General features: G+C 43.6%; 2 protein-coding genes across 2 annotated transcripts in view; one reads left to right on the top strand and one right to left on the bottom strand.

The window, feature by feature from the left end:
- Positions 1-7,244, top strand: part of LOC114035757 (ras-related and estrogen-regulated growth inhibitor-like protein) — a 14,519-nt gene extending 7,275 nt beyond the window's left edge. The window contains exons 2-5 of the mRNA XM_027852105.1: positions 2,494-2,695; positions 3,131-3,184; positions 4,539-4,615; positions 6,157-7,244. Coding sequence (XP_027707906.1) covers positions 2,557-2,695; positions 3,131-3,184; positions 4,539-4,615; positions 6,157-6,582 — 696 coding nt within the window. The 5' untranslated portion in view covers positions 2,494-2,556 and the 3' untranslated portion in view covers positions 6,583-7,244. The remainder of the gene's footprint in view (positions 1-2,493; positions 2,696-3,130; positions 3,185-4,538; positions 4,616-6,156) is intronic.
- A 3,822-nt stretch (positions 7,245-11,066) lies between these two features.
- PLIN1 (perilipin 1) lies at positions 11,067-22,790 on the bottom strand. Its single transcript, XM_027852185.1, has 8 exons — positions 22,746-22,790; positions 20,071-20,275; positions 18,992-19,074; positions 17,232-17,496; positions 15,805-15,989; positions 14,449-14,640; positions 13,611-13,850; positions 11,067-11,480 (listed from the first exon to the last, which is right to left on the bottom strand). Exons 1-8 carry the CDS (start codon positions 22,788-22,790, stop codon positions 11,067-11,069), a joined length of 1,629 nt encoding a protein of 542 aa, XP_027707986.1.
- Between the last annotated feature and the right edge of the window lie 1,805 nt (positions 22,791-24,595).

Below are 24,595 nucleotides of genomic sequence, written 5' to 3'. Positions count from 1 at the left end.
ATAGATAGATAGATAGATAGATAGATAGATAGATAGATAGATAGATAGATAGATAGATAGATAGTTAGAGGGCACAGGATGAGTGGAAGATGAAGGGGTCATACCTGGAGAATAAAATTAAGGGGTGAGAGAGGATTATACTAGGAGAAGGAGAAAGGGAGAGGTAGAATGGGGTAAATCATCTGACAAAAAAAAACAGAAAAGAAAAGGGTCTTACAGTGGAGGGAAAACAGGGGAAGGTGAGAGGGAATGAGTGAATCTTATTCTCATAGGCTTTGACTTAAGGAGGGAATAACATACACACTCAATTGGGTGTGGAAATCTGTCTTACCCGACAGGAAAATGGTGGGGGAAGGAGACAAGAGAATAGGGGGATGATAGAGAGGAAAAAAGATTGGGAAAGGGGGTAATCAGAAACAAATACTTCTGAGGAGGGACAGGGTCGAAAGAAAGAATAGAATAAATGGGGGAACAGGATAGGATTAAGAGAAATAGAGTTGGTTTTTCACAGAATGTCTACTATGGAAGTGTTTTGTATAACTGCACATGTATGGCCTATATTGAGTTGCTTGCCTTTTCAGTAGAGGTGGGTGGGGAGGGAGGAAGAGAGAGTTTGGAACCCAAAGTTTTGAAAACACATGTTTAAAAAAAATGTTTTCACATGCAACTGGGAAATAAGAAATACAGGAAATGGGGTACAGAAATCTATCCTGCCCTATAGGAAAATAGAAGGGGAAGGGGATAAAAAAAGGGGGGGAGAGAGAGAAGGGAAGGCAGACTAGGGGAAGGGGTATTCAGAATGCATGCCATCTTGGGGTGAGGGGAGGGGTGAGATGGGATGAAAATTTGGAACTCAAAATCTTGTGGAAGTAAATGTTGAAAACTAAAAATAAATAAATTTATTTTAAAAATTAAAAAAAAAAGAATATCGATTATAGGAGCAGTTAGGTGGCTCAGTGGATAGAGCCCCAGCTTTGGAGTCAGGAGGACCTGAGTTCAAATTTGACCTCAGACACTTGACACTTACTAGCTGTGTGACCTTAGGCAAGTCACTTAACCCTGATTGCCTTGCCTCCACCCCCCAACTTAAAAAAGAAAATGAAAGGGTTGGATTCCATGATTTCTAAGATTCTTAAAAAAAAAAAAAGAATATGGATTATGATAGTCCCACTGTACTCTCCCTTATCAGACCTCATCTGGAGTATTCTGTTCAGTTCTGAACCTCCATTTCCTGCATCTGTGAAATGAAGAGACTGGATGAGTTTTTAGATATGTTTGACATTGCGTAAAGAGGAGTATTAAGACTGGAAAGATAGAACTAGAACTTCCCATGCCAAACAGAGAAGTTTATATTAGATTCTAGAGATAATAGGGAACCATGGGAGTTTATTGAGTAGGACCATAACATGATCGCACTGTCCTTTAGAGGAACCCCTTTGGCAGCTTGTGGTGGATGGTTTGGAGGGAGGAGAGAGTCTTGAAGAAGGTACACAAAGGTAAGAATTAGCAGAGCTTGAATTCAAATCCAGGTGCTCTGATTCCAAAGCAAATATTCTTTTTATGGGATAAAAAGAGGAAAGGAAGAAGAAGCATGGTCAGCCCACTGCCTTGTAATGACCACAGAAAAAGGGTATCTCCTTAGGAGGTACCAACACCACCCCAAAAACCTCATCTTTTCATAAACCACGTGGACCACATGGATAGCTGGGGTGGGTTGGGGCCAGTAAAAAAGATAATGGGCCCAGGTTATAGGGCCCAGGGCAACTGCTGGGATGGTTGGGTGCCCATGTTATCCCTGGAGGGACAGAGCCCCAGAATAAAGCATACTGTGTGTCTGTCTAGTCCCATCTTTCTATAGCTCACACAACATGATATTTAAATGAAAATCAAGAGCTGAATTACAGGAAGAGAAGTCACAAGGAGGTGGGCCGGGAAGAAGAGGAAAGGGATGGTCCTGACTATTTGCCTCAATGAGGGTAGATAAAGTAGATGTTCTCTCTAGATAGAGTATATATGTGTGTATATATGTATAAAACCTCAGTCCTTTAATAAGCTCCTTTGTGTTCTTCCCCTCTAGCTGCCTCTCAGATGTCAGTCAAATGCCCACACCATGTTCCTCTCCACTCCCAAGGTCCCCTACCCCTCAAACACAGGGCCCTAGGGATAGTGCCAATCCTGTGAACCTTCAAGATCTCTTTGCCCACTGTCCTCTTTCTTCTCCAGTGCCCCTCTCCTAGCTGACCTCAGCATTTCTAGGACTACAGATTGTAAGCACCATGGGGGTGGCAGGAGGTCCTGGTGTGCAAGCATGCCCACTCTAGGTGTATACTTGCTAGGTGTCTTCTGCATGGGGCTGTGCCCTCTGTATACATACTCTGAGGGAGTCTTATCTAATAATAAGTGCTCTGTATGTGTCCTCCCCCTCTTTCCTGTTCACTTTTCCACCCTCCCTGAAATGGTATGACCCATGTTGATTACCTGTGTCCTGGCCAGGAAGGGAGTCTGCATTTCAGTCTCTTCAGCAGCCCAGGCAGAAGGGCAAGGCTGGCTCTCCCAATGGTCCTCCGGTTCCCCTTGCGCCGAAGTGCCAGCTTTACCCTGGAGTGCAGGACCTTGTTTGAGACACCTGATCCCACCATTCTTACCATGGAAGCCAATGTGTTGGTGATGGGAGCAGAAAACGTTGGGAAGTCAGGTGAGAACCTCTATCCTACACAAATCTAGATCCTTATGCTTCTTCCATACCAGGAAAGGGTACTGGGGGCAGAACATGGGAAGGGGAAGGCTGATTGAGTGCCTCTGGTATTGGGTGAGATTAATCTGTTGGCAAATTGACTATCTGCCTGGTGCCCCTAGCAGAGAAGTGTAAATATTACCTGGACGATTAAACCTTGGTTACTGCCAATGCATCTAGCCCAGGGCTCAACCACTGATAGTCACTTGGACCAATGTTCAGCTAGCACCCAACAGGTACCCTTCTGGGAGCAAGACCTAGGTATACAGACAGCTTTCTCGGTGCTTGGCGTCAGAGTGAACTAGGGTCCTCTAGGCAATATGGATGCTGTATTCTCCCAGGACTGGCTTCTCTCCCCGACCAAGGGTCTTCCCTCTGTCTCCCTTTGCCTTGCAGCCCTGACTGTTCGTTTCCTGACCCGACGATTCATTGGAGAATATGGCGACCTGGGTGAGTCCTGGCCTGGTTGTTGCTGGGCAGATGCTGCTGATTGTTTCCTCCATGTTCAGGGCGGAAAACATGGCCCACTTAACATATTGGGAGTTGTTGGTTAATTGGATGAGGAAGTGACAGAAGTGGTAATTGGCACAGCCTCCGGTGTCCAGCCCTAATTATGACCCTCCTGGGGACTAAGCTGCTAGTGAGACTAACGAGACTCTCATCATGCTCAAGGCCTTTTGTCACCTTCCCTCTGAGCTCAGGAAGCCCCCTCCTCTGGAGACCTCCATCTCTACTTCTTCAGCTTCCTGTGCTCTGTCTCTTCTCCATGGTTAGGATTCTCTCATTTATTTTTCTAGACTGGCAGCTGCCCCAGACATCTAGCACTAGAGTCTGAGAGGCACTCAGCACTTCCATAAGCACATGAACCTTTCCTCATCTCCTTTAGTATCAGCATGCTCAGTCCTCCCTGGCAGTCCTGCTCCCCCTTGTCCCGTCTTTACTGCCTCTATCCTGGTCATATGACCAGTTCTATCACCCGTTTGAGCCATTCCTTTGAGTTATTTATCCCACCTGTCTGGAGGAGTCTCTGTTTGGAGGATCTACTCTTCCCCAGTGGGTTAGTGACCAATCCAGGCCAGTGTCATAAAGGTTTCCTTGTCATGGAGAGGGAAGGAAAGAAACATGAGTATAAGGTAATGGAATTGGTCAACATAACTGGATATATTCAAATGAGTGTTATCACTCTTAGAGTCATCCTCTAGAGAAGAAAGCTATGGGCTCATCCCAATAGCACAGCTACTAAATATTTCGGGAGACTCCAGAACACGTTCAGGAACCTTAGATATCTCCTTCCTTTATGGACAGACCTTGGTTTGGCTTGGCAGGTTGATTACCACCTTATTCAGGCTCCAAATTACTTTTGGCTATTTCCAAAACTAAAATCCTCTCAGAGAACAAAGATTCACCACCATTGATGCCAGACGATTATTTTTACAGTTCTGAATAGAACACTATACAACGTGAATTATTAAGTATCTGCTACATGCTAGGTATCGCACTGGCTAGGAGGGATACAAAGACAAAGAAATGAGTAGTAGGAACTACTCAAGGAGCTTGCATATTACTAGAGACAATAAAAATGCTATATTGTAGAGAGAATGTTGTTTCCTCTGGACCTACAATATCCAAATCTTGTGCTCCTTTCATGCTCACATTCTCCTCTCCAGCCTTGGTGAGATGGCGGAACTGGAGATAACCTGGAATCTGTGTGGTAGGGATGAGAAGGTAATGGAAAAGGAAAAGAGTCTTGATGGAGAAGGTTTCTGAGATTGAAAAACATGGTCTCTTTTGTTCTCTGGCACAGAATCAATCTACAGCCGAAGCTTGGATGTGGAGGGCAGGAAAATTCTCTTCCACATCTGGGACTTCCCCAGTTCCCATGTAAGTATACTCTCACAAGTAGGAATCAACACTTCCTTGGTGGAAAGAGAGGCCAACAGAAGTTTCATCTTGGGCCCTAGGGGACAAGAGAGTGAGACTACCAGACAGGCCTGATGCATCTGCCACGTAGAGCAATCTCTTAAGCCTATAGCTCTTGCCTAGTACATTGCAGTCAAGAAGACTTTGGGCTCAAATCTTCTTTCCTGCTAGCTCAGTAACTGTGGGCAAATAACTTGGCCTCTTTAAAGATGTTTCCCCTTCTCTAAAGTGGGGAGAATGGTATTTTGTAGTCTATCTCATAAGGTAGTCATAAGGCTCAAATGAGGAAACATATGTAAAGTGCTTTACAAACTTTAAAGCACTTTAAAAAAAGTCGGTTATTATTTCATGATGCCCCCTGCCCCAGCTGACAACCCAGTCATGCCTCATGAGGAGCTGTGTAGACAGGCATGAGCTGTTGATCTCTATGATGTGCACATCAGAGCAGGTTTTCTCCTCAGAGATTCTGGCAGCTCCTGACTTTGGGTGCCCAAGATGCAATGTTTTTGTCCCAGTCTCTGACACTAACTAGTTGTATGACCTCGGACAAGACATTTATCTTCTCTGGCTTTAGTTTTCCCAACCGTAAAATGAAGAGCTAGGATTAGATGACCTTAAAGGTTCTTTCTAGCCCTGATGTTCTCTGATTAGACGCCTAAGGTTCTTTTCTACTCTGCAGTTCTGCCAATCAACAAGCATTTTGTAGCCTTTACTATGTGCCAAGCTCTGTGCTAAGCACTGGAGATGTAAAGAAAAGGAAAAACAAGGTCCTTGACTTCAAAGAGCTCACGTCATGATGGGGGAGACAGCATGCCAATAACTATGTATGTCATGTAACTATATGCAAGATAAATAAATTCTAAATGGCAGGCAATTGCAAAGGAAAGGCCCTTGCAGAGGAGGGGGGATAAGGAGAAAGGGGCACTGGAGGGGAACTCTTCCAGAAACTTCTGTAACATGGACCTTGGGAATAAAATATCTTGGGAAAGGGGAGGGTGTTTATTAAGATATAGATTGATAGTCTCAGTTTCCTAGTTTCAGCTTTGCTTCCAAGTATATACATATCATAAAACCAAAGAGCTCAGGCAAGGCAGTTTTTAGTGGTTTCAGTCATGCCTGATTGTGACCACATTTGGGGTTTTGTTGACAAAGATACTGGAGTGGTTTGCCATTTCCAGATGAGGAAACTGAGGCAAAGAGGGTTAAGTGGCTTGGCCAGGGTCACACAGCTAGTGTCTGAGACCAGACTTGAATTCATGAAGATGAGTCTTCCTGATTCCAAGCCCAGTGCTCTATCCACTGCACCACCTAGCTACCCCAGTTATGTTGACAGATGATGAATTACCAGGAAAGAAGAACTTAGAAACACTACCTGCCCTTGGCCAGTGTCTCAGGAAAGAGGAAGTGTAGCATCTAAGACTTCCCTAGATCCACAGATTCACCTTCTTAGTGGTTCTTTAGCCTCAATACTCAACCTCAACTTCTCTCGTTCCTCTTCTCAGGATCAGGCCGACCAGGACTCCACAGAAGAGAAGAGGATCCAGTGGGCGGATGGCTTCATCTTGGTCTATAGCATCTGTGATAGGGCCAGTTTCCACATCCTTCCCACCAAAGTGCAGTTCATTAAGGTAGCCAGGGAGGGCCAGAGCCCCGAGAAGGTGCCTATCATCATTGTGGGCAATAAGAGGGACCTAGGCCACCACCGGGCAGTTTCCATTGAGGAAGGGCGGCTTCTGGCTCTCACCCTGAACTGTGACTTCTATGAGGTATCAGCAGCTGAGGCCTCTCATGGAGCCCTTATGGTGTTCCAGGGGCTGGCCCAGCACTTCTGGCAGGCTCGACTGCCACCCCGAAGAGGGATTGGGATCCGAGGTATTGTTAAGAGTATGTCAGCAGTATTTGCCCGAAAGAGAACCGATTCCTTCTAAGCTGGTTCACCTGGCATCAGTTTCCCTCCTCGTAAGTTATCTTAGTCAGTCACACATTTAATAAGCACCTACTATGTAGAGAGTACTGTCTGGGACTGGGATAAGGTAGTAGAAAAGAAATAGAGTGCTCATTCCCTGCCCTCAATGAGCTTTTAATTCATGTACCCAGTGCCCACTCCACCACTTTCAACTACCATCTCTAGAGAGTTAGTTTACATTCTCCCAGATTAATATGCCATCATTCCAACCAAGATGGTACTGACTTCTAGATCAGAATTGGCTTGTAATTGAGCCTGTTATGAAGCCCATGGGCCATCTTGTCTAGGTATGATCCCACTTTCCTAAACTCTAGCAAAGACTAATTGGGAGATGTGGCATCAGTGGTTCTTACCTGTCTGGGGTCCTTCATATTTAGGATCCTTTGTAGCCTAGTACAGATACTCAGTACGACTGCCCCTGAAGTCAAAGGCAATGCAGTGTGGCACAGTGGAATTAGAAGTGAATTTGGAGTAAGAGAACTGACCTTAAAACCTAGCCATGTTTCTCTGCCCTCGGGAAAGCCATCTTCTGGACCTTAGTTTCTGCTTTTCTCAAATTAGGGGATGGGACCTATAATCACTAACATCCCTTCTAGTTCTGATACAGGTTTGTAAGCCCCAGAGGCTGGATCTTTGTGAAGTTGTGTTTTGTGATTGTAGAATAAATTCCCTATGATGGAGAATTTCTCATTGTCCATAATGACTTGGGGAGGAAGGGGACAACACTCACAGGTCAGAGTTCACAGGTCCCTGTCATAGCAGGATCCCAGGAATGTTTACCCTCAAAGGTTTTTGGTGACCAGATCTACTACATACACACACATCCAGCATTTGTCAGTTGGCATCAAGTTGCCTAATCGCAGCTTGTAGAAGTCCCCTTCTGTTCTCCCCTGACTCCTGGGGTCCTTTTGCCCCTCAGTTGCTAACCTCAATGGGGTGCTTTTTGCTGGGAATCTCAGGAGCGCTGTTGAAGACAGGCAAAACACCCTGCTTTGATATTCCTGCTCATATCCCAGAGTCTGCTGCTTCCTACCAATGAGAACTCCCAGGGCCCAAACCTGGGGCCCTTAAGTAGCTAGCCACTGTCCCCAGTGACCAACTCTCCATTCGAGAGTCCTTTAGTTATGGCCAACCATGGCAAAATTGTGGAGTAGACAAAACTTATCATTGTCCCTCCCAGTTGGTCATCTTTCACCCTCTCTATTCCCATTCTCACTCAATGCTTTTGTGTTGTCTGTCTCTTGGCGTTCTACAGATTGTCACAGCCAAGTCCCACCAAAATCAGGCCTCCTTGGATCCTAACTTTCCCTTCTCCATCCCATTTAAAAAATTAGCAATGGGGTATGTCATTCCTTCAGGGCCTTATTAAGTTACTTGCTAATCTCATCAACTCTAAGGTGCTAAACCTGCTAGAGATATTTATGTTTTTCAAGGAAAGATAGTGAAGAAATTAATTTCTACTGGTGGGAATTTCAGAAAATTGAAGAGAGGTTGTTCAGCAGGCCCCTCAAACTACACTTTACATAAAAATAAGCAATTCCAATAACCCCACAGTTGACAATGGTCTTAAGGTCCCTCAACCATCTTGCTAATCTGGACCAGAAGAATATTAATGCCTTCCAGAGCCCATTCTCATACACAAGGACTTGGGCAGAGAGAGGCCTCTACTGGGATAGGAAAATCCTCTGAGGGTCATGTGCTTCTGGGCTTGATTTACTCAGCAAAAGAGTGAGATCCTGGAAGAGCAATTCAGCCACATTCTACAAATAAGAAATGTTTCCAAGGGCTTTTGTAAAATTGGGCAGCTCAGGAAGATGAAGAGACTAAGTCTTGCAGCCCTAGGCTGGCCTGACCCCCCCCCACCCCCCCCAGTAAGATGTAGGAGAAAGAGACAGGGGAGACCCACAGCCAAGCCAACAGGAATGTTTATTGTACAGTAGCTTATTATGTTGTGTTTATTGTACATCTATAATACTTGAGGCACAGGAGTAGTTATAGGTAGGGAGATTCTGCTGCCCAGGACAGTCTCTAGCATCGATCCCAGGAGGATGGCAGAGGGGTGGAGGGGAGGAGCCTGAAGTCTTCCCACAGAGATGGAGCAGCAGAAGGTGGCTTGGAGACTGAAAAGTGGTTAGTTTTAAGTGGTTCCCTGGAACAAAGGAATGTTTGTTGGTTGCATTTCTTTCCATGAACTGTGATACAACCGTGCAGCATATGAAGAGACACATGCTCGGGACTTTTGCTGAGAACAGACCCAGGATGTGATACAGGTGTCTGTCTTCTTGGATGTTGGTTTTCCCATTCCCTATGATGAAAAGCTAAGAATCTCTCCACCTTTCCTGATATCCTAGACTAGATCCACCTTTTCACTTTGCCTGGGCCTCTCATACAAAGGACAAGGAAAGAGGTAAGAGGGGAGATGCGGTTTGAGAACCTCTCCGAAGACTTTTCTCATATTCTAAAGGGTCTCAGGGAAACCCATGCATGTCTCCTAACTGACAGCTCTTCTTGCCCTCCTCTTCTTTCACTCCCCATTTACTCTTTCTTCTGTTGTCCTTTGCCCAAGCTACCCTCTCCATATTTGGATTGCTTGACACTCTTCCCTACTTGGCAATGGGAAATGATCTCCATCTTTCTTAGGATCAGACTAAGAGTGTTGCCAACATCCCCTCAGAGTCTCTGATCACTCCCTTCCCAATCTATCCTTGTCCCTACCTCTTGTCTCCACAGTCAGGTGCATATAGCTTCTCTGTCTCCACACGCTGCATAGAAGTAATTAAATAGGAATTACGTCAGACCGCTGGGCACAGACTGGGTGTCTCTGAGGCCTAGAGGTACCAAAGATAGTGAACGAAGGCCCACAAAGTAATCACACTCAAGCTCTCCCCAAGGTAACTAAGTCAATTTGCAGGAACACTTCTGAAACTGCTTCCCTCTACCAGGGAATTCTCATGGGTTGCACGGGGGTGGGACTTTTGTATTTAGCAAAATATATATATACATGCAGGAGGCATCAGTGAGGGTCAATGTAAGAAGAGTCTGAAGAAGCTTAGGGAAAAGGTGCTATGGGGATTAGCGCAAATTCCAGTGATGTAGCTAAGGTAACAATAAAGAAAATGGTTTGGGATTCACTGTGGTTGTGCATAATAGAAGAACAGGGTGGAAAAGAACCCAAGTGGTCATTTCTTTCATCACTCTGCCCTTGGATAACCCTGAAATCAAAATGCAAAAGGAAAACCTGAAAAGGTAGGGGTTATTTTAATAGATAAAGAAACATGTTTATAAACAGCCTCCAACCCATATGCAATGGAAGGAAGGGTTACTAGCTAAGGTGAGACTATCAAATCATGGCACTTTTTTTTTCTAAACCAATGTCCTACGCTTTACATAACCAAATGAGTATAGTCTCCCTCAAAGAAGTCCCTTGGAAAGTCCACACATTTATTCCAACACATGCTGCCATTGCTCAGAACACTTTGAGGACAGTTCTTTGGGAATTCTCTTCAGAGCTTGCAACACATCCTTTTGAATAACCTCATTGGTGACAAACCTTTCCTCCTTCCATAATGGATTTGATTTTAAGAAATAGCCATAAGTCATTTGAAGCCAAGTCTGATAGATGATTCATGTGGGAAACACAATTTGGGGTCAAAAGTAAGAGGGAGGTAGATTTTGAATCAAATGATCTGGGTCTACATCCTATGTGACCTTGAGCTAGTAACTCACCCTCCCTGGGCCTCCATTTAAATACTCATCTGTAAGATAAGCCAGTTGGACTAGATGATTTCCAAAGTTTCATCTAGGTTCCTATTAGGGAGGTATGACTATACAGAGAGGAAAGCTGGCTTCCTCGTGTGGCTGCAAATAGGCGCTAGAGGCTATTGCCAAAGAAAAGTTCTAAATGTGTTTGAGCAAGGGTTCCACCCCTGGAAGACTGTATCAGCTCCCAAGAGCACTACTCTGAAGGGCGCAACTCCCATTTAAATGGATGGGGCAAGTTTAAAAACACAAATATCCTTACTCCACCAATCTCATTCTTCATATTTAGATCTGATTCAGTCAGCCTGGGAGCTCCTCGATGTGCTGAGTCTATGGCCCTCATCTCACTCTTTGGTTTTGATGGCTCCAACCCCAGAAACCCTCAGCTTTTGCCCTCAGGTTGGCCTCAATGCTGGTGGTATGCTTCTGGCAAGCAGGCAGGGAGAGGGGGAATCCATCTCTACTAGAATATCTAGGATTCTGCCAAAGGAATGAATGAGTAGGTAGGTTGTAAGCAAATGCAGAGGTCACTGGATTGAGTTCTCTTAGAATCCAGGCTTTGCTCTTCTCTGTGGAGGCAGCAGGAATAAACTGGGAGTGGCAATGGTAGCAGGGCATGAGCAATAACCAGTGGGACCAACTGAGGGCACCAAAAAAGGCCTGGTTCTGCAGGGACCTTGGCATGGGTCAGTTCTTCTTGTAAAGCTGGCTGTGGTGGATCCGGTTGTAGATGGGCTCCATGACGCTGGGCCGGTAGACGCTGTCACTGACACGGCGGGTGGGTTTCTCTCGGTGGTAGGAAGAAAACATGGAGCGGCTGGTGGCAGGTGTCTCAGGTTCAAAGGTGGGACCACGATGGAGGGAGCTGCGCTGCTGGGGCACCTGGTCCAGCACTTTCTGCTGGGTAAAGAGTTTGTCTTCTAGGCCTAGGAAGGAGACAGCATTGCAATTCCGGGTACTCCTCAGGCTTCCCCGGTGCTGTAGTTTGCTTGGGAACTCAGGGGTGGGTGAATTAGCACCTTCACTTCGATCAGTCTCAGATGGAGGGTTATCTATGTCCTGAAACTCACTCTCTGGCTCCATCAGTGACAACCTGGGGAGCTGAAGAGCCAGGGCTCAAAGTTAGAGAGTAGGGCCTTAAATTTGATAATCCTCACCTGAATTCACCATCTTCTTTACTTTTCCCTCCTTACTGAACTCTTTCAGTTATGTTAGGTTCAATATTTTTTAAATTCACTTTACATTTATTGAGCATCTGCAAAGCGCAAGGCATTGTAGAGTATATAGATAGCTCAAATGTCTATAGCACTTTAGGCTTTACAAAGCATTTTCTTCATAACTTTCATATGTACATAGGGCCCATATTATTACCATCCCTGTTTTACAGGTGAGAAAACAAACTCAAAGGTTAAGTGATTTTTGGTCAGGATCAATGGTAAAGTCACAGAAGGGCTGAAAACACCAGGGAGGCCCCAGACACAGCTGCTGGCCATGGCCATGGGCTGCTTGGAAGAACTTCCTAGTTATTAAAAATGCTTGAAAATGGTCCTGGGTGGCTTCTGTAACTTTAGATGACCACTAAAGCCCCTCCACCTCTGAGGTTTTACAGGAGCCAAGATGAAGGTCTCCAGGGTAGCAAAAGTCCCTCGGAAGTTCTCCATAAACCCATTAGGACATTACTGTCACCACAGATCCTTTCTCAGAAAGGATAGTCTGCTCAGTAGTATTTCCTGACAGCTTAATAACACCTAGAATTGACATTATAGTGCTTTATATCGTCTCTGGGGCAGCCTCTGGATGAATTGCTTTCCTTTGCAATTATATCTGTATTAAAAATCCCAGTTTTGTCTGAAAGTAGAGCAGCTAATTGTCACAATGAATGAAGACAAGGGGTCAGGAAGACCTGAGTTCTAAGCCTGCCTCAGACACGTAGTAGCTCTATGATAATATAATATAATAATAATATAAGCAAGCCTATTGGCCTTCTTCAGCCTCAGTTTCCTCATCTGTAAAATAGGAATAAATTAGCACGCATCTCTCAGGGTTATTGAGAGGATCAAATGAGACAACAGATGTTAGTGCTTTGCAAACCTTAAAGTGCTAGCTATTAACCATAAAGCCATGGTAGGGAATCAGAACAAAGGGGAGGGAAGAGGGCACAGCATGGCACCTAGAGAATTCAAGCACAGGAAGTATGACTCTACCTGGCAAGGAGATGAGGAGGAGATTTTAATTTTACTTTTCTCTTAAAGCATTCCAACAGAAGCTGGGAGAGGAGCTTCTTGGGGCACTAGGCCTCAGTTTGGGGGCCACAGAGTTCAGGAGGTTTTGGTTGTGGCCCAATGGACTGAGAATCAGGAGAATTAGAAATCTAGTCCTAGCTTTCCCACTGACTCTGTGTAAGGGTGTGCAGTGAAGAAATCAGAGGACCTGACCTCGCTACTTATTGCCTGTGGCCTTCAGGAAGTCGTTTAACACCTTTGCTTCCTGATTTGTAAGATGAGAGAGTTGGGCTTTATGACCTCTCAGGTCCCTTCCAGCTCTCGATTTATATTCCTGTGGCCTTGGACAACTCACTTAATGACTCTGGGCTTCTATTTCCCCATCTGTAAAATGACAAAGGGGCAAAGTCTCTTCTAGCTCTCACAATCTACAATGTTCCCTGATCTGAGATGCTTGGTTTGCTTTTCCCAGAGACTCCTGGGGCTGACTTCCAGTCTCCACAAGGGGGCCCTGACTGCCGCTCCAAATGATCCTCAGTCCTATGAGCCAGAGAGGGGAAGAAGAAAAAGGAAAGAGGGAGTCTAAACATGAAGAATTGTTAAATATAGAATCACAGAGCCAAGAAGAATTCTAAAATCATCTAGGCCAACTCCCTTATTTTACAAATGAGGAATTTGAAACTGAAAGAGGGAAAGTTGCAATAGAATATCGATCTAAGATATTTTCTGGTTTTAAAATTCTATGATGCCATAATTCAATTTTCCTAAATTAGTTAATGAGAACTGAGATTTGAACAGATCCTTCTGTTTCTTTCTCCAGGCCTTATTAGAGGACCCGACCCTAATATCCAAACTGACCTCAAGACTTGGCACTCAGCCCTCAATGCCCGTGTTCAACTGGGCTTAGGCTCAGCATCGTCCCTTCCCCCCAGGACTGCTCATCCTTCCAGTAGACACTGGGCTTTCGCCAGGCCTCCTGGGATGGGAGTGGCCACAGGGGACTACTCACCGGTACATAATGCACCACTGTGTCCACCACATTATCTGTAACACCTTTCAGGGCATCTGATAATGACATTGCCCTGCCTTTGGCAAAGGTCTCCTGACCAGAAGTGAGGTGAAGCAGTCTTCCAGCGGTGTTGTTCCAGATGGCAAAGGGTGCCCACTTTACAGTGGAGACAGTGGTCAAGTAGGCGGACTGCAAAGTGTGAACCACACTACCTAAGAGGCTCTGGTTACTGGGCATGGTCTGTGAGCAAGAACTCATGTTAGTAACTTCACTGTGAATCCCTGACCCCTGAACACCCTACTACTCTCCATTCCATCCAGACACTCTTCATCACATACATCTTCTAGACCTTCTTCACCAGAGCTATAAGTAACTATTTTTGCTCCCAGGCTTATGTACCTCCATCTTGTACCCACTGACTCCTTATACTCCCACCTCATTCTGTGGACATCTCTCTGTGGGATTAGGGAAGCATAAATCCACTTCTGGGTCAAGAGGCAAAGGTGATGATTGACGAGGCAATGATAATGGAAAGAACATTCATTGGCTTTGAATCTGAACTGTCAAGAGACTGGATTCAAATCCTGACTGTGCTATTTACTACTCATGTATCTTTGAGCATGTCACTTAACCTTCTGGGTTCCCCTTTCCTTATCTGTAAAATGAGGGGCTGAACCAGGTGAGGCAGTTTGGTGTGCAGTGGAAACAATGCTAGATTTGAAATGCCAACCATATTCCTTCTATCCTAAACCTAATTAGCCTGGCCCTCCCGGGCCCACTCCTCCTCCCCCTTTCCCTGCCCTAAAAGACACAGCTCTCCTTGGCTCATTCTTTTCACCTCATTTAGTTTGTTCTCTTCCTTCTTCACTTCAGGTTCTTCTTCCTCCTCCTCCTCTTCTTCTTCCTCCTCCTCCTCCTTGTCATCCTCCTCTTCCTGAGCCTGGTTGTACTGCCAATTTCCCCTTGATGTGGATCGGGGTCTTGACACCACCTGCAGGGCAGCTGACACACCCCACTGGGCCATACTGCTCTGTGAGGAGGCCAAACAACAGTGGGTGAGTGAGGATGTGCACTGAGGAGGAAAAGGGGGTCAAGAGGGAGGAAGAGGAAGGGGCAATGACCCCCAAAGAGCTTACAGACCTTGCCAATCCTCCTGATACCCAGAATCAGAACTACACAGAACTTCTAAGTTCCAAAGTAAATATTCGTTTGTGGAAGGGCATGGGTATTTGTTATTGTTGTGCAATTGTTTCAGGCATATCCAACTCTCCCATGACCCTATTTTGGGGTTTTCTTGGCAAAGATACTGGAGTGATTTGCCATTTCCTTCTCTAGCTCATTTTACAGATAAGGAAACTGAGGCAAACAGGGTTAAGTGACTTGCCCAGGGTCACACAGCTAGTAAGCTTCTGAGGTTAGATTTGAACTTGAGTTTTTTGAGTCTTCCTGACTCCAGGGCCAATGCGCTATCCATTGCACCACCTAGTATGTATGTACACATATATAAATACAACTGTACATAAATAGATTTTCAAAGACAGTTCAGATTTTTAAAAAAGGAAATATATTTTAAGCAGTTTTGAGGCAAATCCTTTTCCTTATCTGAGCTTCAGTTTCCTCATCTATAAAATAAGGATACTAATATTTTCTATTCTTCCTCATAGGGTTTATCTTCCTTATAGAGTCACTGTAAGGAAAGCATTTTTAAAACAGTCAAGGATTATATAATGTGAGCTATTATCAAATATCATTTTAACACGGTAGCAGTGCCCACCTTTTATTCACCTTTCTCACTTCCTTCCCCTACCCTTGCTCAGAGGACTGGCCATCTCCCTGAGTACCACATCAAGAAATAAAGTTAGATTTTCAGAGTCACCAATCCCTGGGTTCAAATCCTGACTCTACTAATTACTACCATTAGGATCCTGAGCAAAGAACTTAACTTTGCTGGGCTCATCTGTAAAAAAACCTCTAAGGTTCCTTCCTGTTTTAAATCCTCTGATCTTAGGATCCCAACAAGCCTTTGTGTTCAGGAGCTCCCAGTCCATATTGGAGAATGAGCTCTCTATTTTGGGAGGGTCTACCTAGGATTGAGGGACTGGGGGTAGAAAGCAGGAGCAATGCAGATAAAGAGAGATGAGTTGTGCATACCAATTCTTGGGCTGACTGACCTGGTGACGAAATGGAAACTCACCAATGGGGCCACACCTGGAATCCACTTGGCTAATGCATGGCCCCAGCGGAGGGTCTGGACTGACGTCTGAAAAACGTGCTGGGAGACAGTGTTGGTTAAAGTTCCAATTCTTTGAAGGAAGCTGGGCTTTGGCCTTGGCAGCTTCTGCTGGAGTTGGGAAGGATTAGGGCACTCCTGGACCGTGGCTGAGTTAGAATTGGGGTAGAAGGAGAAAAGAAAAACCAGATGAATGGTGAGAAGTGGATCCAGGATATCTGGAAGTAAAAATATCCTTTTGGAAAGCAGCACAGTCTAAGAAAGGTGTTCTTAACCTGGAGTCCATGGACCCCAATAGGTCTATGGATAGAACCGGGCCAACTGTAAACTTGAATGGGAAAAAAACGAAATCTTTATTTCACTAATCTCTAACTGAAGTTAACATTTCCAACAATTATGAATGTAGGCAACAAACTATAGTAATATTATTTTTTATATTACATTACAGTGGTTGCAGATATTTCAAAATATCACCAATACTCATTGCTACTTAAAATTGCTGATTGTTATTAAATCTGCTAGAAATATTACTATAATTTAAAAAAATATTTTGATAACTATTTGATGACTGGTTTTCTTTATGAGCCAATTATTTTACTTTATTTTTTAAAAAACATTATTCTGAGAAGGGATCCATAGGCTTCATCATACTGCCAAAGGCGCCAATGACACAAAAGAAGAACCCTTAGTCTAAGAGAAAGATAGATGAATTGGGTACTGGATTGCAGTCTCTATTTTGCCACTAACTTGAGATGCGATCTTAATAATATGTGATCTTAGACCAATCACTCCCACTTTCTGGGCCTCAGATCACTCTCACTCTGGGCCTTCATCTGCAAAATGAAAGAGTTGATCTAGAAGCTTTCTAAAATTTCTTAGGCTTTATTTAACATTGTATAATTTTCAAGCATATTAGATAAATATCTGAGGACTCCACATTTTATTCTTTCAAGTTATATTCATAGTAACTTGAGAGCTGGCAGCATCCTTAGAGATCATGCTATCTAACTCCGTAATTGTTGCAGATGAAGAAGCTGAGGCTCAGAGAAATTAACACAGTTACAGGGGCTCTACAATGGCAGAATGACACCAGATTGCTAATCTTTCTATTATATTCTGATTCCTCTCTGAAACCTTGCTCCCTGGTCCCAGCTTTTCAGGCACAATGGAATCCAGGCTAGTAGAATAGATAAACTTATTTGTAAAATGATGGGTAATAGTTAAAGTTCCTTCCATCTCAAAGGTCCTACTTCCCTAACCTTTCCACATCATTTCTGATTTTCATGGAGCTGAGAGAGTCTGGCATTCTGCAGCAGACTGTTTCTGCTTAGTTTCTATCTTAGTCTCCCTGCCTCCCCCGACCCCTGCTCAGCTTTCTAGACATTGGATACCTGGATTTTCTTTGGGTGCTGGCATCAAATGGTTCACCACCTTCTCAAGATTGCTTAAGGCCAAGTCTGCCCCTCCAGCTGCCAGCTGACCCACCCGGGTGCTGGAGGCATAGTCAGCTGTGTCCCGTGCCATGCCCCAAGCAAGCTCACAGCCAGCCAAAGCTGCCCCCAGGACCTTATCTGAAGTGCTGGAAATGGGGACACTGAAGCTGTTTCTGGCACTTCGGATCCTGGTGGAGATAGTTTCCTTTAGTTCAGAAGCAATCTGTAAGCAGATGAAAGGGCACCAAAAATCACCCTCAAAAATATTTTTTAAAATTTTATTTTAGAGCATCTTATATTGTTTTCATGCACCTGCCAAATCCTAATTTGTACTGCATTTATCTGTACAGCTACCATACTCCCATACTAGAGTGTAAACTACTTTAGGGGAGGGATTATGTCATATCTTTGTATCTCTCCTACTATGAGCACAGCAGGATCATTGGATTATAAAGATTTAGAGCTGGTACGGCCCTTAGAAGTAATCAAATTCAACCTATTAATTTTACAATTGGAGAAACTGAGGCAGAGAAAGGTTAAGTGACTTACCCAGCGTTACCCAACTAGTAAGTATCTGAGGCAGATTTGAACCCAGGTCCTCTTGTCTCTGAGTTCACTGCTCTATGCACTATACCATACTGCACATGGTAATACTTAATACCTATTTGTTGAATAAAGGAGGATTTTCTTTGTAAAGGTCTCAGGCATGGAAGGCTCAGAGCATCTCTTATCTGTTCCATATTTCAAAGACCCTAGCATTTGGATGAAGTTTTAGACATGTGGTTTTAGCAGGAAAATGGATCCATCCCTCTCCTATGACAACCATAGACATACTACCTAGCTTCTTTTCCCTAGGACCCCAAAAGAACCAAATTTCAAGAACATGGATCTCAGCTTCTAGGGGATCTTGCCTATTTTAAACTATAGCCTTAAGGGGCACTATCTCCCCAGTCATCTGGGCTCATAAACTTTGAATCACCTTTGACTCTTGAGCCTCAGCTCTCATTGACAGTCAAGGAGTTGCCAAGTACTAGCATTTCTATCTCTGCAAGGTCTGCACAATTGGCCCCTCCTCTCCACTCCCACTGCAATTACCCTGGTACACACCCTTATTTCTTCTTGTTGGGACGTTTATAATAGCCTTCTAATGGCCTTCCTGACTCTAGTCTATCCATTCTCCAATATATCCTTCAAGCTGTTGCCCTAGTAGTCTTCCTAACATACTGCCATTGCTCTATTCAAAAACTTTCAGTGATTCCCCATTATCTACCAAATAATTTAAAACTCTTGATCCTGGCATTCAAAGCCTCACAACCTACCTTTACCCTACTTCTCTAGACTTAAGCCCTAGTATACCCCTTTACATACTCTCTGTTCCAGCCAAACTGGACTACTGCCTTCTGTTAAATTGACCAAAACAAAGTTATAGAAGCCATGGAAAACTCACACAAACACCCAATCTGAGAAACATAGGGTCAAAGAGATAATAGGGTTCCATCCCTAGGCTTCAATGAGATGATATTTCCATGGATGAAAATTGAATCTTTTAACAATTCTCTCTCCTCCCCACTCCCTACCCCCACTCCAATCCAAACATCATTTTATCAGTTCTTCAGGAAATAGAAGAAACTAATTCTGAAACTGGGAGTGAAGTGGTCTGATTGCCTGAAAAGGAAGCAGGATGTGAGATACAAAGCATGGGGAAGAGATTTCCTTACCTTTTCTGGAGGGTATTGAAGAGCAGGAATCTTTTCTTCCAGGTGGTCTAATCCACGGCAGGCCAGCTCATTGGCAGCTGTGACTGAAGCAAAAAACAGACAGCACTGAAGTTAACAAATCCACCTTACTTTGAGAAACCGGAGTTTATTGGGAGAGATATAAGGCTACAGAACATTGCCAAATCACATATCACATAACACCTGTCATCTTCATGAACAGACCTGAACCCTAGAGTTTAATCCCAAGTAATACCATCTCCTTGGGATCCTTTGGCCTGAGATTGATCTAGGGCCGGGAGGGATCACCCTGAGGCTATTTCATTTCTAGGTCAGCTTTGGGGACATATGATAGATTGGAAAAAGGTCTTTTGTCTATAGTGGTGGAGGCTTGAGGATTGAAGGCTAGAAGGGAACCTGGTGAACAGATATTCCCTTTAGAAAGTTTTCTCTTCATTGGCCTGTGAGGTGTCAGGGCTGCATACTCCCCAAGGAGTGAAGGAACTTAATGCAATGCCCTGGGAATTCTTATTCATTGGACCAGGAATGTCAATTGAAACAAAAATTTGCTTGGTCCATTGAAGTATTCTAAAATTCTGGTCTTTCTACTGTTAAATCTTGCCTAAAATGTTATGCAAGATCATAGAGGCCTGGGCCCAGGGCCAAGGTCTTTGAGTCTGACTCTCTTCTTATTGCTGACCTCTGAAGGTCTCTAAGATACATCTCTCAAGAGAGTGAGAGGTGCTGGACCTACTGAAATCTAAGTAAAAATTCTGTTCAATGTAGAGAGAATAGTGGACTCTTTAATACTTATATAACTTATGAATTTTCTAGGGCTGGAACTATAGACTCTGAATCTATGCCAGGCTCAACATTGCCTCATTGCTCTCAATGGGTGCATTGCTTAAATCAGTGGTTTGTTGGTAACTGGCATCTTCTCTTATCCAGTGTACACAGATCTCTTCCCACTCCACCTTTCCAAAACATTTGCTTGGTGGAAATGTCAGTGGAAGTAAAGTATTCTCTGAAGGCTGAGTAATGAAATTCAGACAGATAGATAGCCCCAGCTCCCTACAACTCACACTGTGTTGACAGCCGTCGGACCACAGGCTCCATGCTCCATGCAGCCAAGTTGCTGGCTCCTTGTACACCTTTCTCATAGGCATTACACACAGAGGCCATAAGTGGATGGGCTTCCTTGGTGCTGGTGTAGGTCTTTTGGAAACACTCACAGGTGCCACTTACCACAGGCAACTGAAAGACTCTCTGGAGTACATTTTCCTGCTCCTAGAAAGGAAAGGAAGCATTAAAGATTTCCTTCTTTTCCCCTCTCTTTCCCCCTCTCTCTCTCTCACTGCCCCTCCATTTCTGTCAGCAGAACTTCATGCTCACCTTTTCCTTATATAAGATTGGAATAACTGAAGAGTCAGTGTCAGAAGCAAGGGAAGAAAAAATGTTATCATGCCCGGGACTTCTGGGCAACCCACTCATTACATGAAGGAAGAGCATGGGTAGAGAAAGTAAGATGGTACACATGAACGTAAAAGCCCTATTAGTTACAGCCCAGGTTTTCAGCAAAAGTCAGCCTCTCTTTGTCAAATAGCCAAGCTATATTTTTTCCCTCCTTTCACCTGAAATAAAAGTACATCTTTTTCAGAAAGCTTTCCATGACCAACAACACCCAACCTTCCAGTCCACTAGCAAAATCTTCTGCTCTTTTTCCTATTTTGAAAATCAGGACAACTTAAGATAAAGGTGTTGTAAAAAAAAATACAAATGACTGTACCATCTAGTTGATGGTAAAACTTTGCCTCATACCTCCTGTTCCCCCATATGCCTAACATTCAGGAAGATGAGAGCTCTGAGCTCTATGTCTGCGTTCATATTCTTAACAGCATAGTAGTGGGAGAGAACATATTAGCATAATCATAAACTCAGAGGTGCTGCACTCAAAAAGTAAGCTTCATTGGCAACGGAATATCTTTAATTAATCTTTCTATCTACGTGTCACTATATACTAGAGGGCATTTGATGATGAAGACTGAGTCTTTAATCAAAACAGTCATAGGAGTAGTATTGAATTATCTTTTATGGTGGTGAAATAGAGAACAGACTCAGGTTCAAATTGTAGGGGCCTGAGGGTTGAAAACAGGATCCTTAATGCTAGAATGTCCTTCTCACACTAATCCAACAAGCCAACCAGCCAAGGTTGGTTAGACTCCTAGATAATGGTGCAAATCCCTTTCTTGCCATAGACTCTACCCAAATGGAAAAGAAACAATTTTCCTTATACTACATATTCAGTGAGTTGTTCTTCTTTTTTCATTTTTACTGAACTTGATTCTGAAGTTGCTGCATCTCTATCCCTCAACTGGGAAGAACTAAATGTAAGTCTTCAGAGAAATGCTATGATTTCCATAGGCTATGTGGGCTTGGGACCATCTCTCCTATAACATAGTCACACATATGTGCTTCTCAGTCACAATTTTTTTCCTTTTGTTTGAAGCATGACCACAATAGTGTTAAAATGAATAGTGATAAAATTATTTTGTCAAGCAGCCTGAGGCCAGGCACCTTGGACAATCTAGGCAGATTAGAACAGGGCAGGCAGAGTCACATGTTGGGTTTAAGAGATTAACATGAACTTTCTGTACTTTCCTGATCTAGAAGGGAGAAGAAATATATCTGTCAAGCAGAGATATGTTAGATGACTTATTTCCAAGTACTTTATGTGTTTATGAGGAAAGTATCTTGGGCATTTATAGAATAGAGTGAACTAAAAAAAAAAATAGCTCCCTCTCCCTGGGGTATATCAGACACTAGAAAATTATATGTATATAAGCAAGAAAATACTACCTGGGATACCTTAAATTGAAATTTTGGACATAGCTGAGAAGAATTATTTGTGATAGAGCCAAAATATAAAGTGGTGCTAAGAGGATAACAGAACCTCCTATTCTGAATGATGTTTACCTGACTAAAGCTGAAGCCAGGCTAGCCCAGGTGTTTTCAGTTTCTTTCCAGCTTCATCAGTCTATGGTTCTTTGTGGCATTTATAAGAAAAATGGTATTTTAGGGTTAACTTTAGGATAAGGAAGAACACTATTTCAGGGACATAATTTTGAATTTCCACAAATGACATGAAGTGAGTCTGAATCATAGAGAACTTACTGGTCACTGGCAATACACTCTTCTAAGTGTTGAAGCATTTTGTGTAACAAGTTCAGAGATACTTTAAAGATACTTAAATCTGGTGACATTAAATCACTTAACACTAGCTATATTACGGTACAGTAGAAAGGGATTTGGAGTTAGAAGATCTGGGATCAAAATCTGTCAACTTACTACCTGTTTGAGCGTAAGCAAGTTATTTCCACTTTTCTAGATCTCAGTTTCCTCATCCGTAAAATGAAGATGATGTTCTCTAAGGTCCTTTCTAGTTCTAAAATCCCATAGTACTATTTTTAAAACTTTTTTTACTATGATAACTAATATAATTGTAGAATGATTTTTTAAAAAGCATATTTCCAGCTAGTATTTCTCTACCACCTTCTTTAAGTACCTTGCAGATATCAATTCAAATCAGACATTATCCGCGGTGAAACTTTTTGAGACACCAAGATAATTTCCTCATAGTCAGGAATAGTAATATAACCTGCATATATTCTGTTATTGAATCCCTAAACCTATACTCCCTGCCTACTCTTGTTCCCCTCCCTTAGGTCCCCATTAATTGCCTCAAACATGTACAACTTACTGGGTGGTTTCCATCCATCATGGTCGGGCTCCTGTTGACTGCCATCTCAACACTTCAGTCTGCAAAGGAGAAGATCCTATGACTATCAGCGTCCAGCCCTACGCTCTCAAGGTCAGCACCCCCCCCAATACTTGAGGTTCTGGGGATAGGCCACCACAGTAGGTGGCTGGCGGTTCTGGTTTCTGGCATAGCAAACATGGCACAGAATCACTGCAAAGAGGTTACCTTTAACCTCCCGTAGACCTCAACAGCAAGGCTTCTATTAGTCAACGATGGTCGTAGCTGGTAAGGATAGCATAAAGCAAAAGGCCCAGGTGGCTAAAAGTGGGCAAGGGAACAAGGAGGGAACAAGACGCAGTAGCAAAGGTGTAGAGGTTCTTATGTTAGTAAAACTAGGAGGAAAGAAAGCAAATAGGATAAGACTCAGTTTCTGGCTTTAACATAAAAGATACAAGATTCTTCTTTATACAGACCAACACATCTTAAAGTCCCCTTTTTTCCATACTCAGATTAAAAAGAAAGTCTCAATGAGGCAGAATGGAAGGATATTTGCCTGGCTCCATTGTACCCGACATAAGCTGAAAATCCATTTCTGTCAGAATCCCAGGTGCTTCACAGTCAGTGCCCTTTTCCAGTTACTACCTCAAGAGCTATCCTAACACCCACAACCTTCCAGAAGCACTTACCATTAGCTCTGTTCCCCCTAAGCAATGGGAGCAGCACAAATGAGATGCCCTCCCAGCAGACCTCCCTACTTGCTGCCCCTCCAACTCACTCGAGTTGACTGTTGCCCCACACTGGGCCAGCTATACAGCAGAACTTGCAGAGTGGGCTTCTCAGGCAGTATTATCTCCAGCAGCTCTGGGGAGTCAAGTCTTGGGAAGTCCTAATCACTTCCTCAGCCAAAGGAGGAGAGAGGGGACATAAGATGTGTGTCAGCTGGCTGCCATGGTAATTTGACCAATGGTCCCCCTGGACAAATCCTAACTTTTACACGGATGATTGGATAGCTGAGGGGGTGGTTCCTAGAGTTGAAGGGGATCCAGGTTTAGAGAAGTTGTTGTTCCTGGCTTTGAATGTGGAGGGCAACAAATATTCTGAAGCACATCCCATATTTTTTGAAGCCTGGGTCTCTGGATGATGTTGTCAATGTCCCTTAAACCTTATTTCTAATCTAGCTCCCTTTCCACAAAAGGTGCTCTCAATGTGCCAGTTTCTAGGTGACCAAGCTAATTCTTGTGATTTCTTTTAGTTGCTCATTAGAGGGAACCTTGAGGCTGGATATTCTGACAGATGAATTCCCTTGAATAATCTCATAATGAGTTTGTCTTAATCACCTCTGCTTGTGAATATGGAACTAAGCCACTCAGTAGAGAAAGGACTTTGAACAGGTTATTTAGCACCAAATTTACAGATGTCCTTTGAACAAACCATTTTCAATTTATGACTCTGCTCTGCTCTGTTAACGTATTTTGCTGGGCATAATCCACCAGGTGATTCTTATGTCATAAATTATAAGACGTGCCCAAAGTATAGTTCAGGAGTGGCAACTTTTTCCCACCAGCCTTGGAGACATACATTTTGACTGGTTTGTTCTGCTAACAATAGAAGCCAGACAAATAAGAATATACACCTACCCATCTCTCTTTATACAAGAGGGCAGAGCAAACATAATAGTATTGAGGAGCTAATGCTGGGCAGACCCTAGGGAGACAAACAGGAAGGTTATATTAAGTTCACAAGAAAGTACTTGAGTATTTGGCTTTGGTCTTATACCCTGACTGAGAAGTTGGGGGAGGATAAAAACGTATTTTCCTGGCTATTAATAAAAATCTAATTATCTCCCTTCT

Source organism: Vombatus ursinus, unplaced genomic scaffold (genome assembly GCF_900497805.2).
Source record: "Vombatus ursinus unplaced genomic scaffold, bare-nosed wombat genome assembly UNPS02009205.1, whole genome shotgun sequence".
In the NCBI taxonomy this organism is placed as follows: Eukaryota; Metazoa; Chordata; class Mammalia; order Diprotodontia; family Vombatidae; genus Vombatus; species Vombatus ursinus.
Note: the sequence above shows the minus strand (reverse complement) of the source record. Positions and strands in the feature narration are given on the sequence as shown.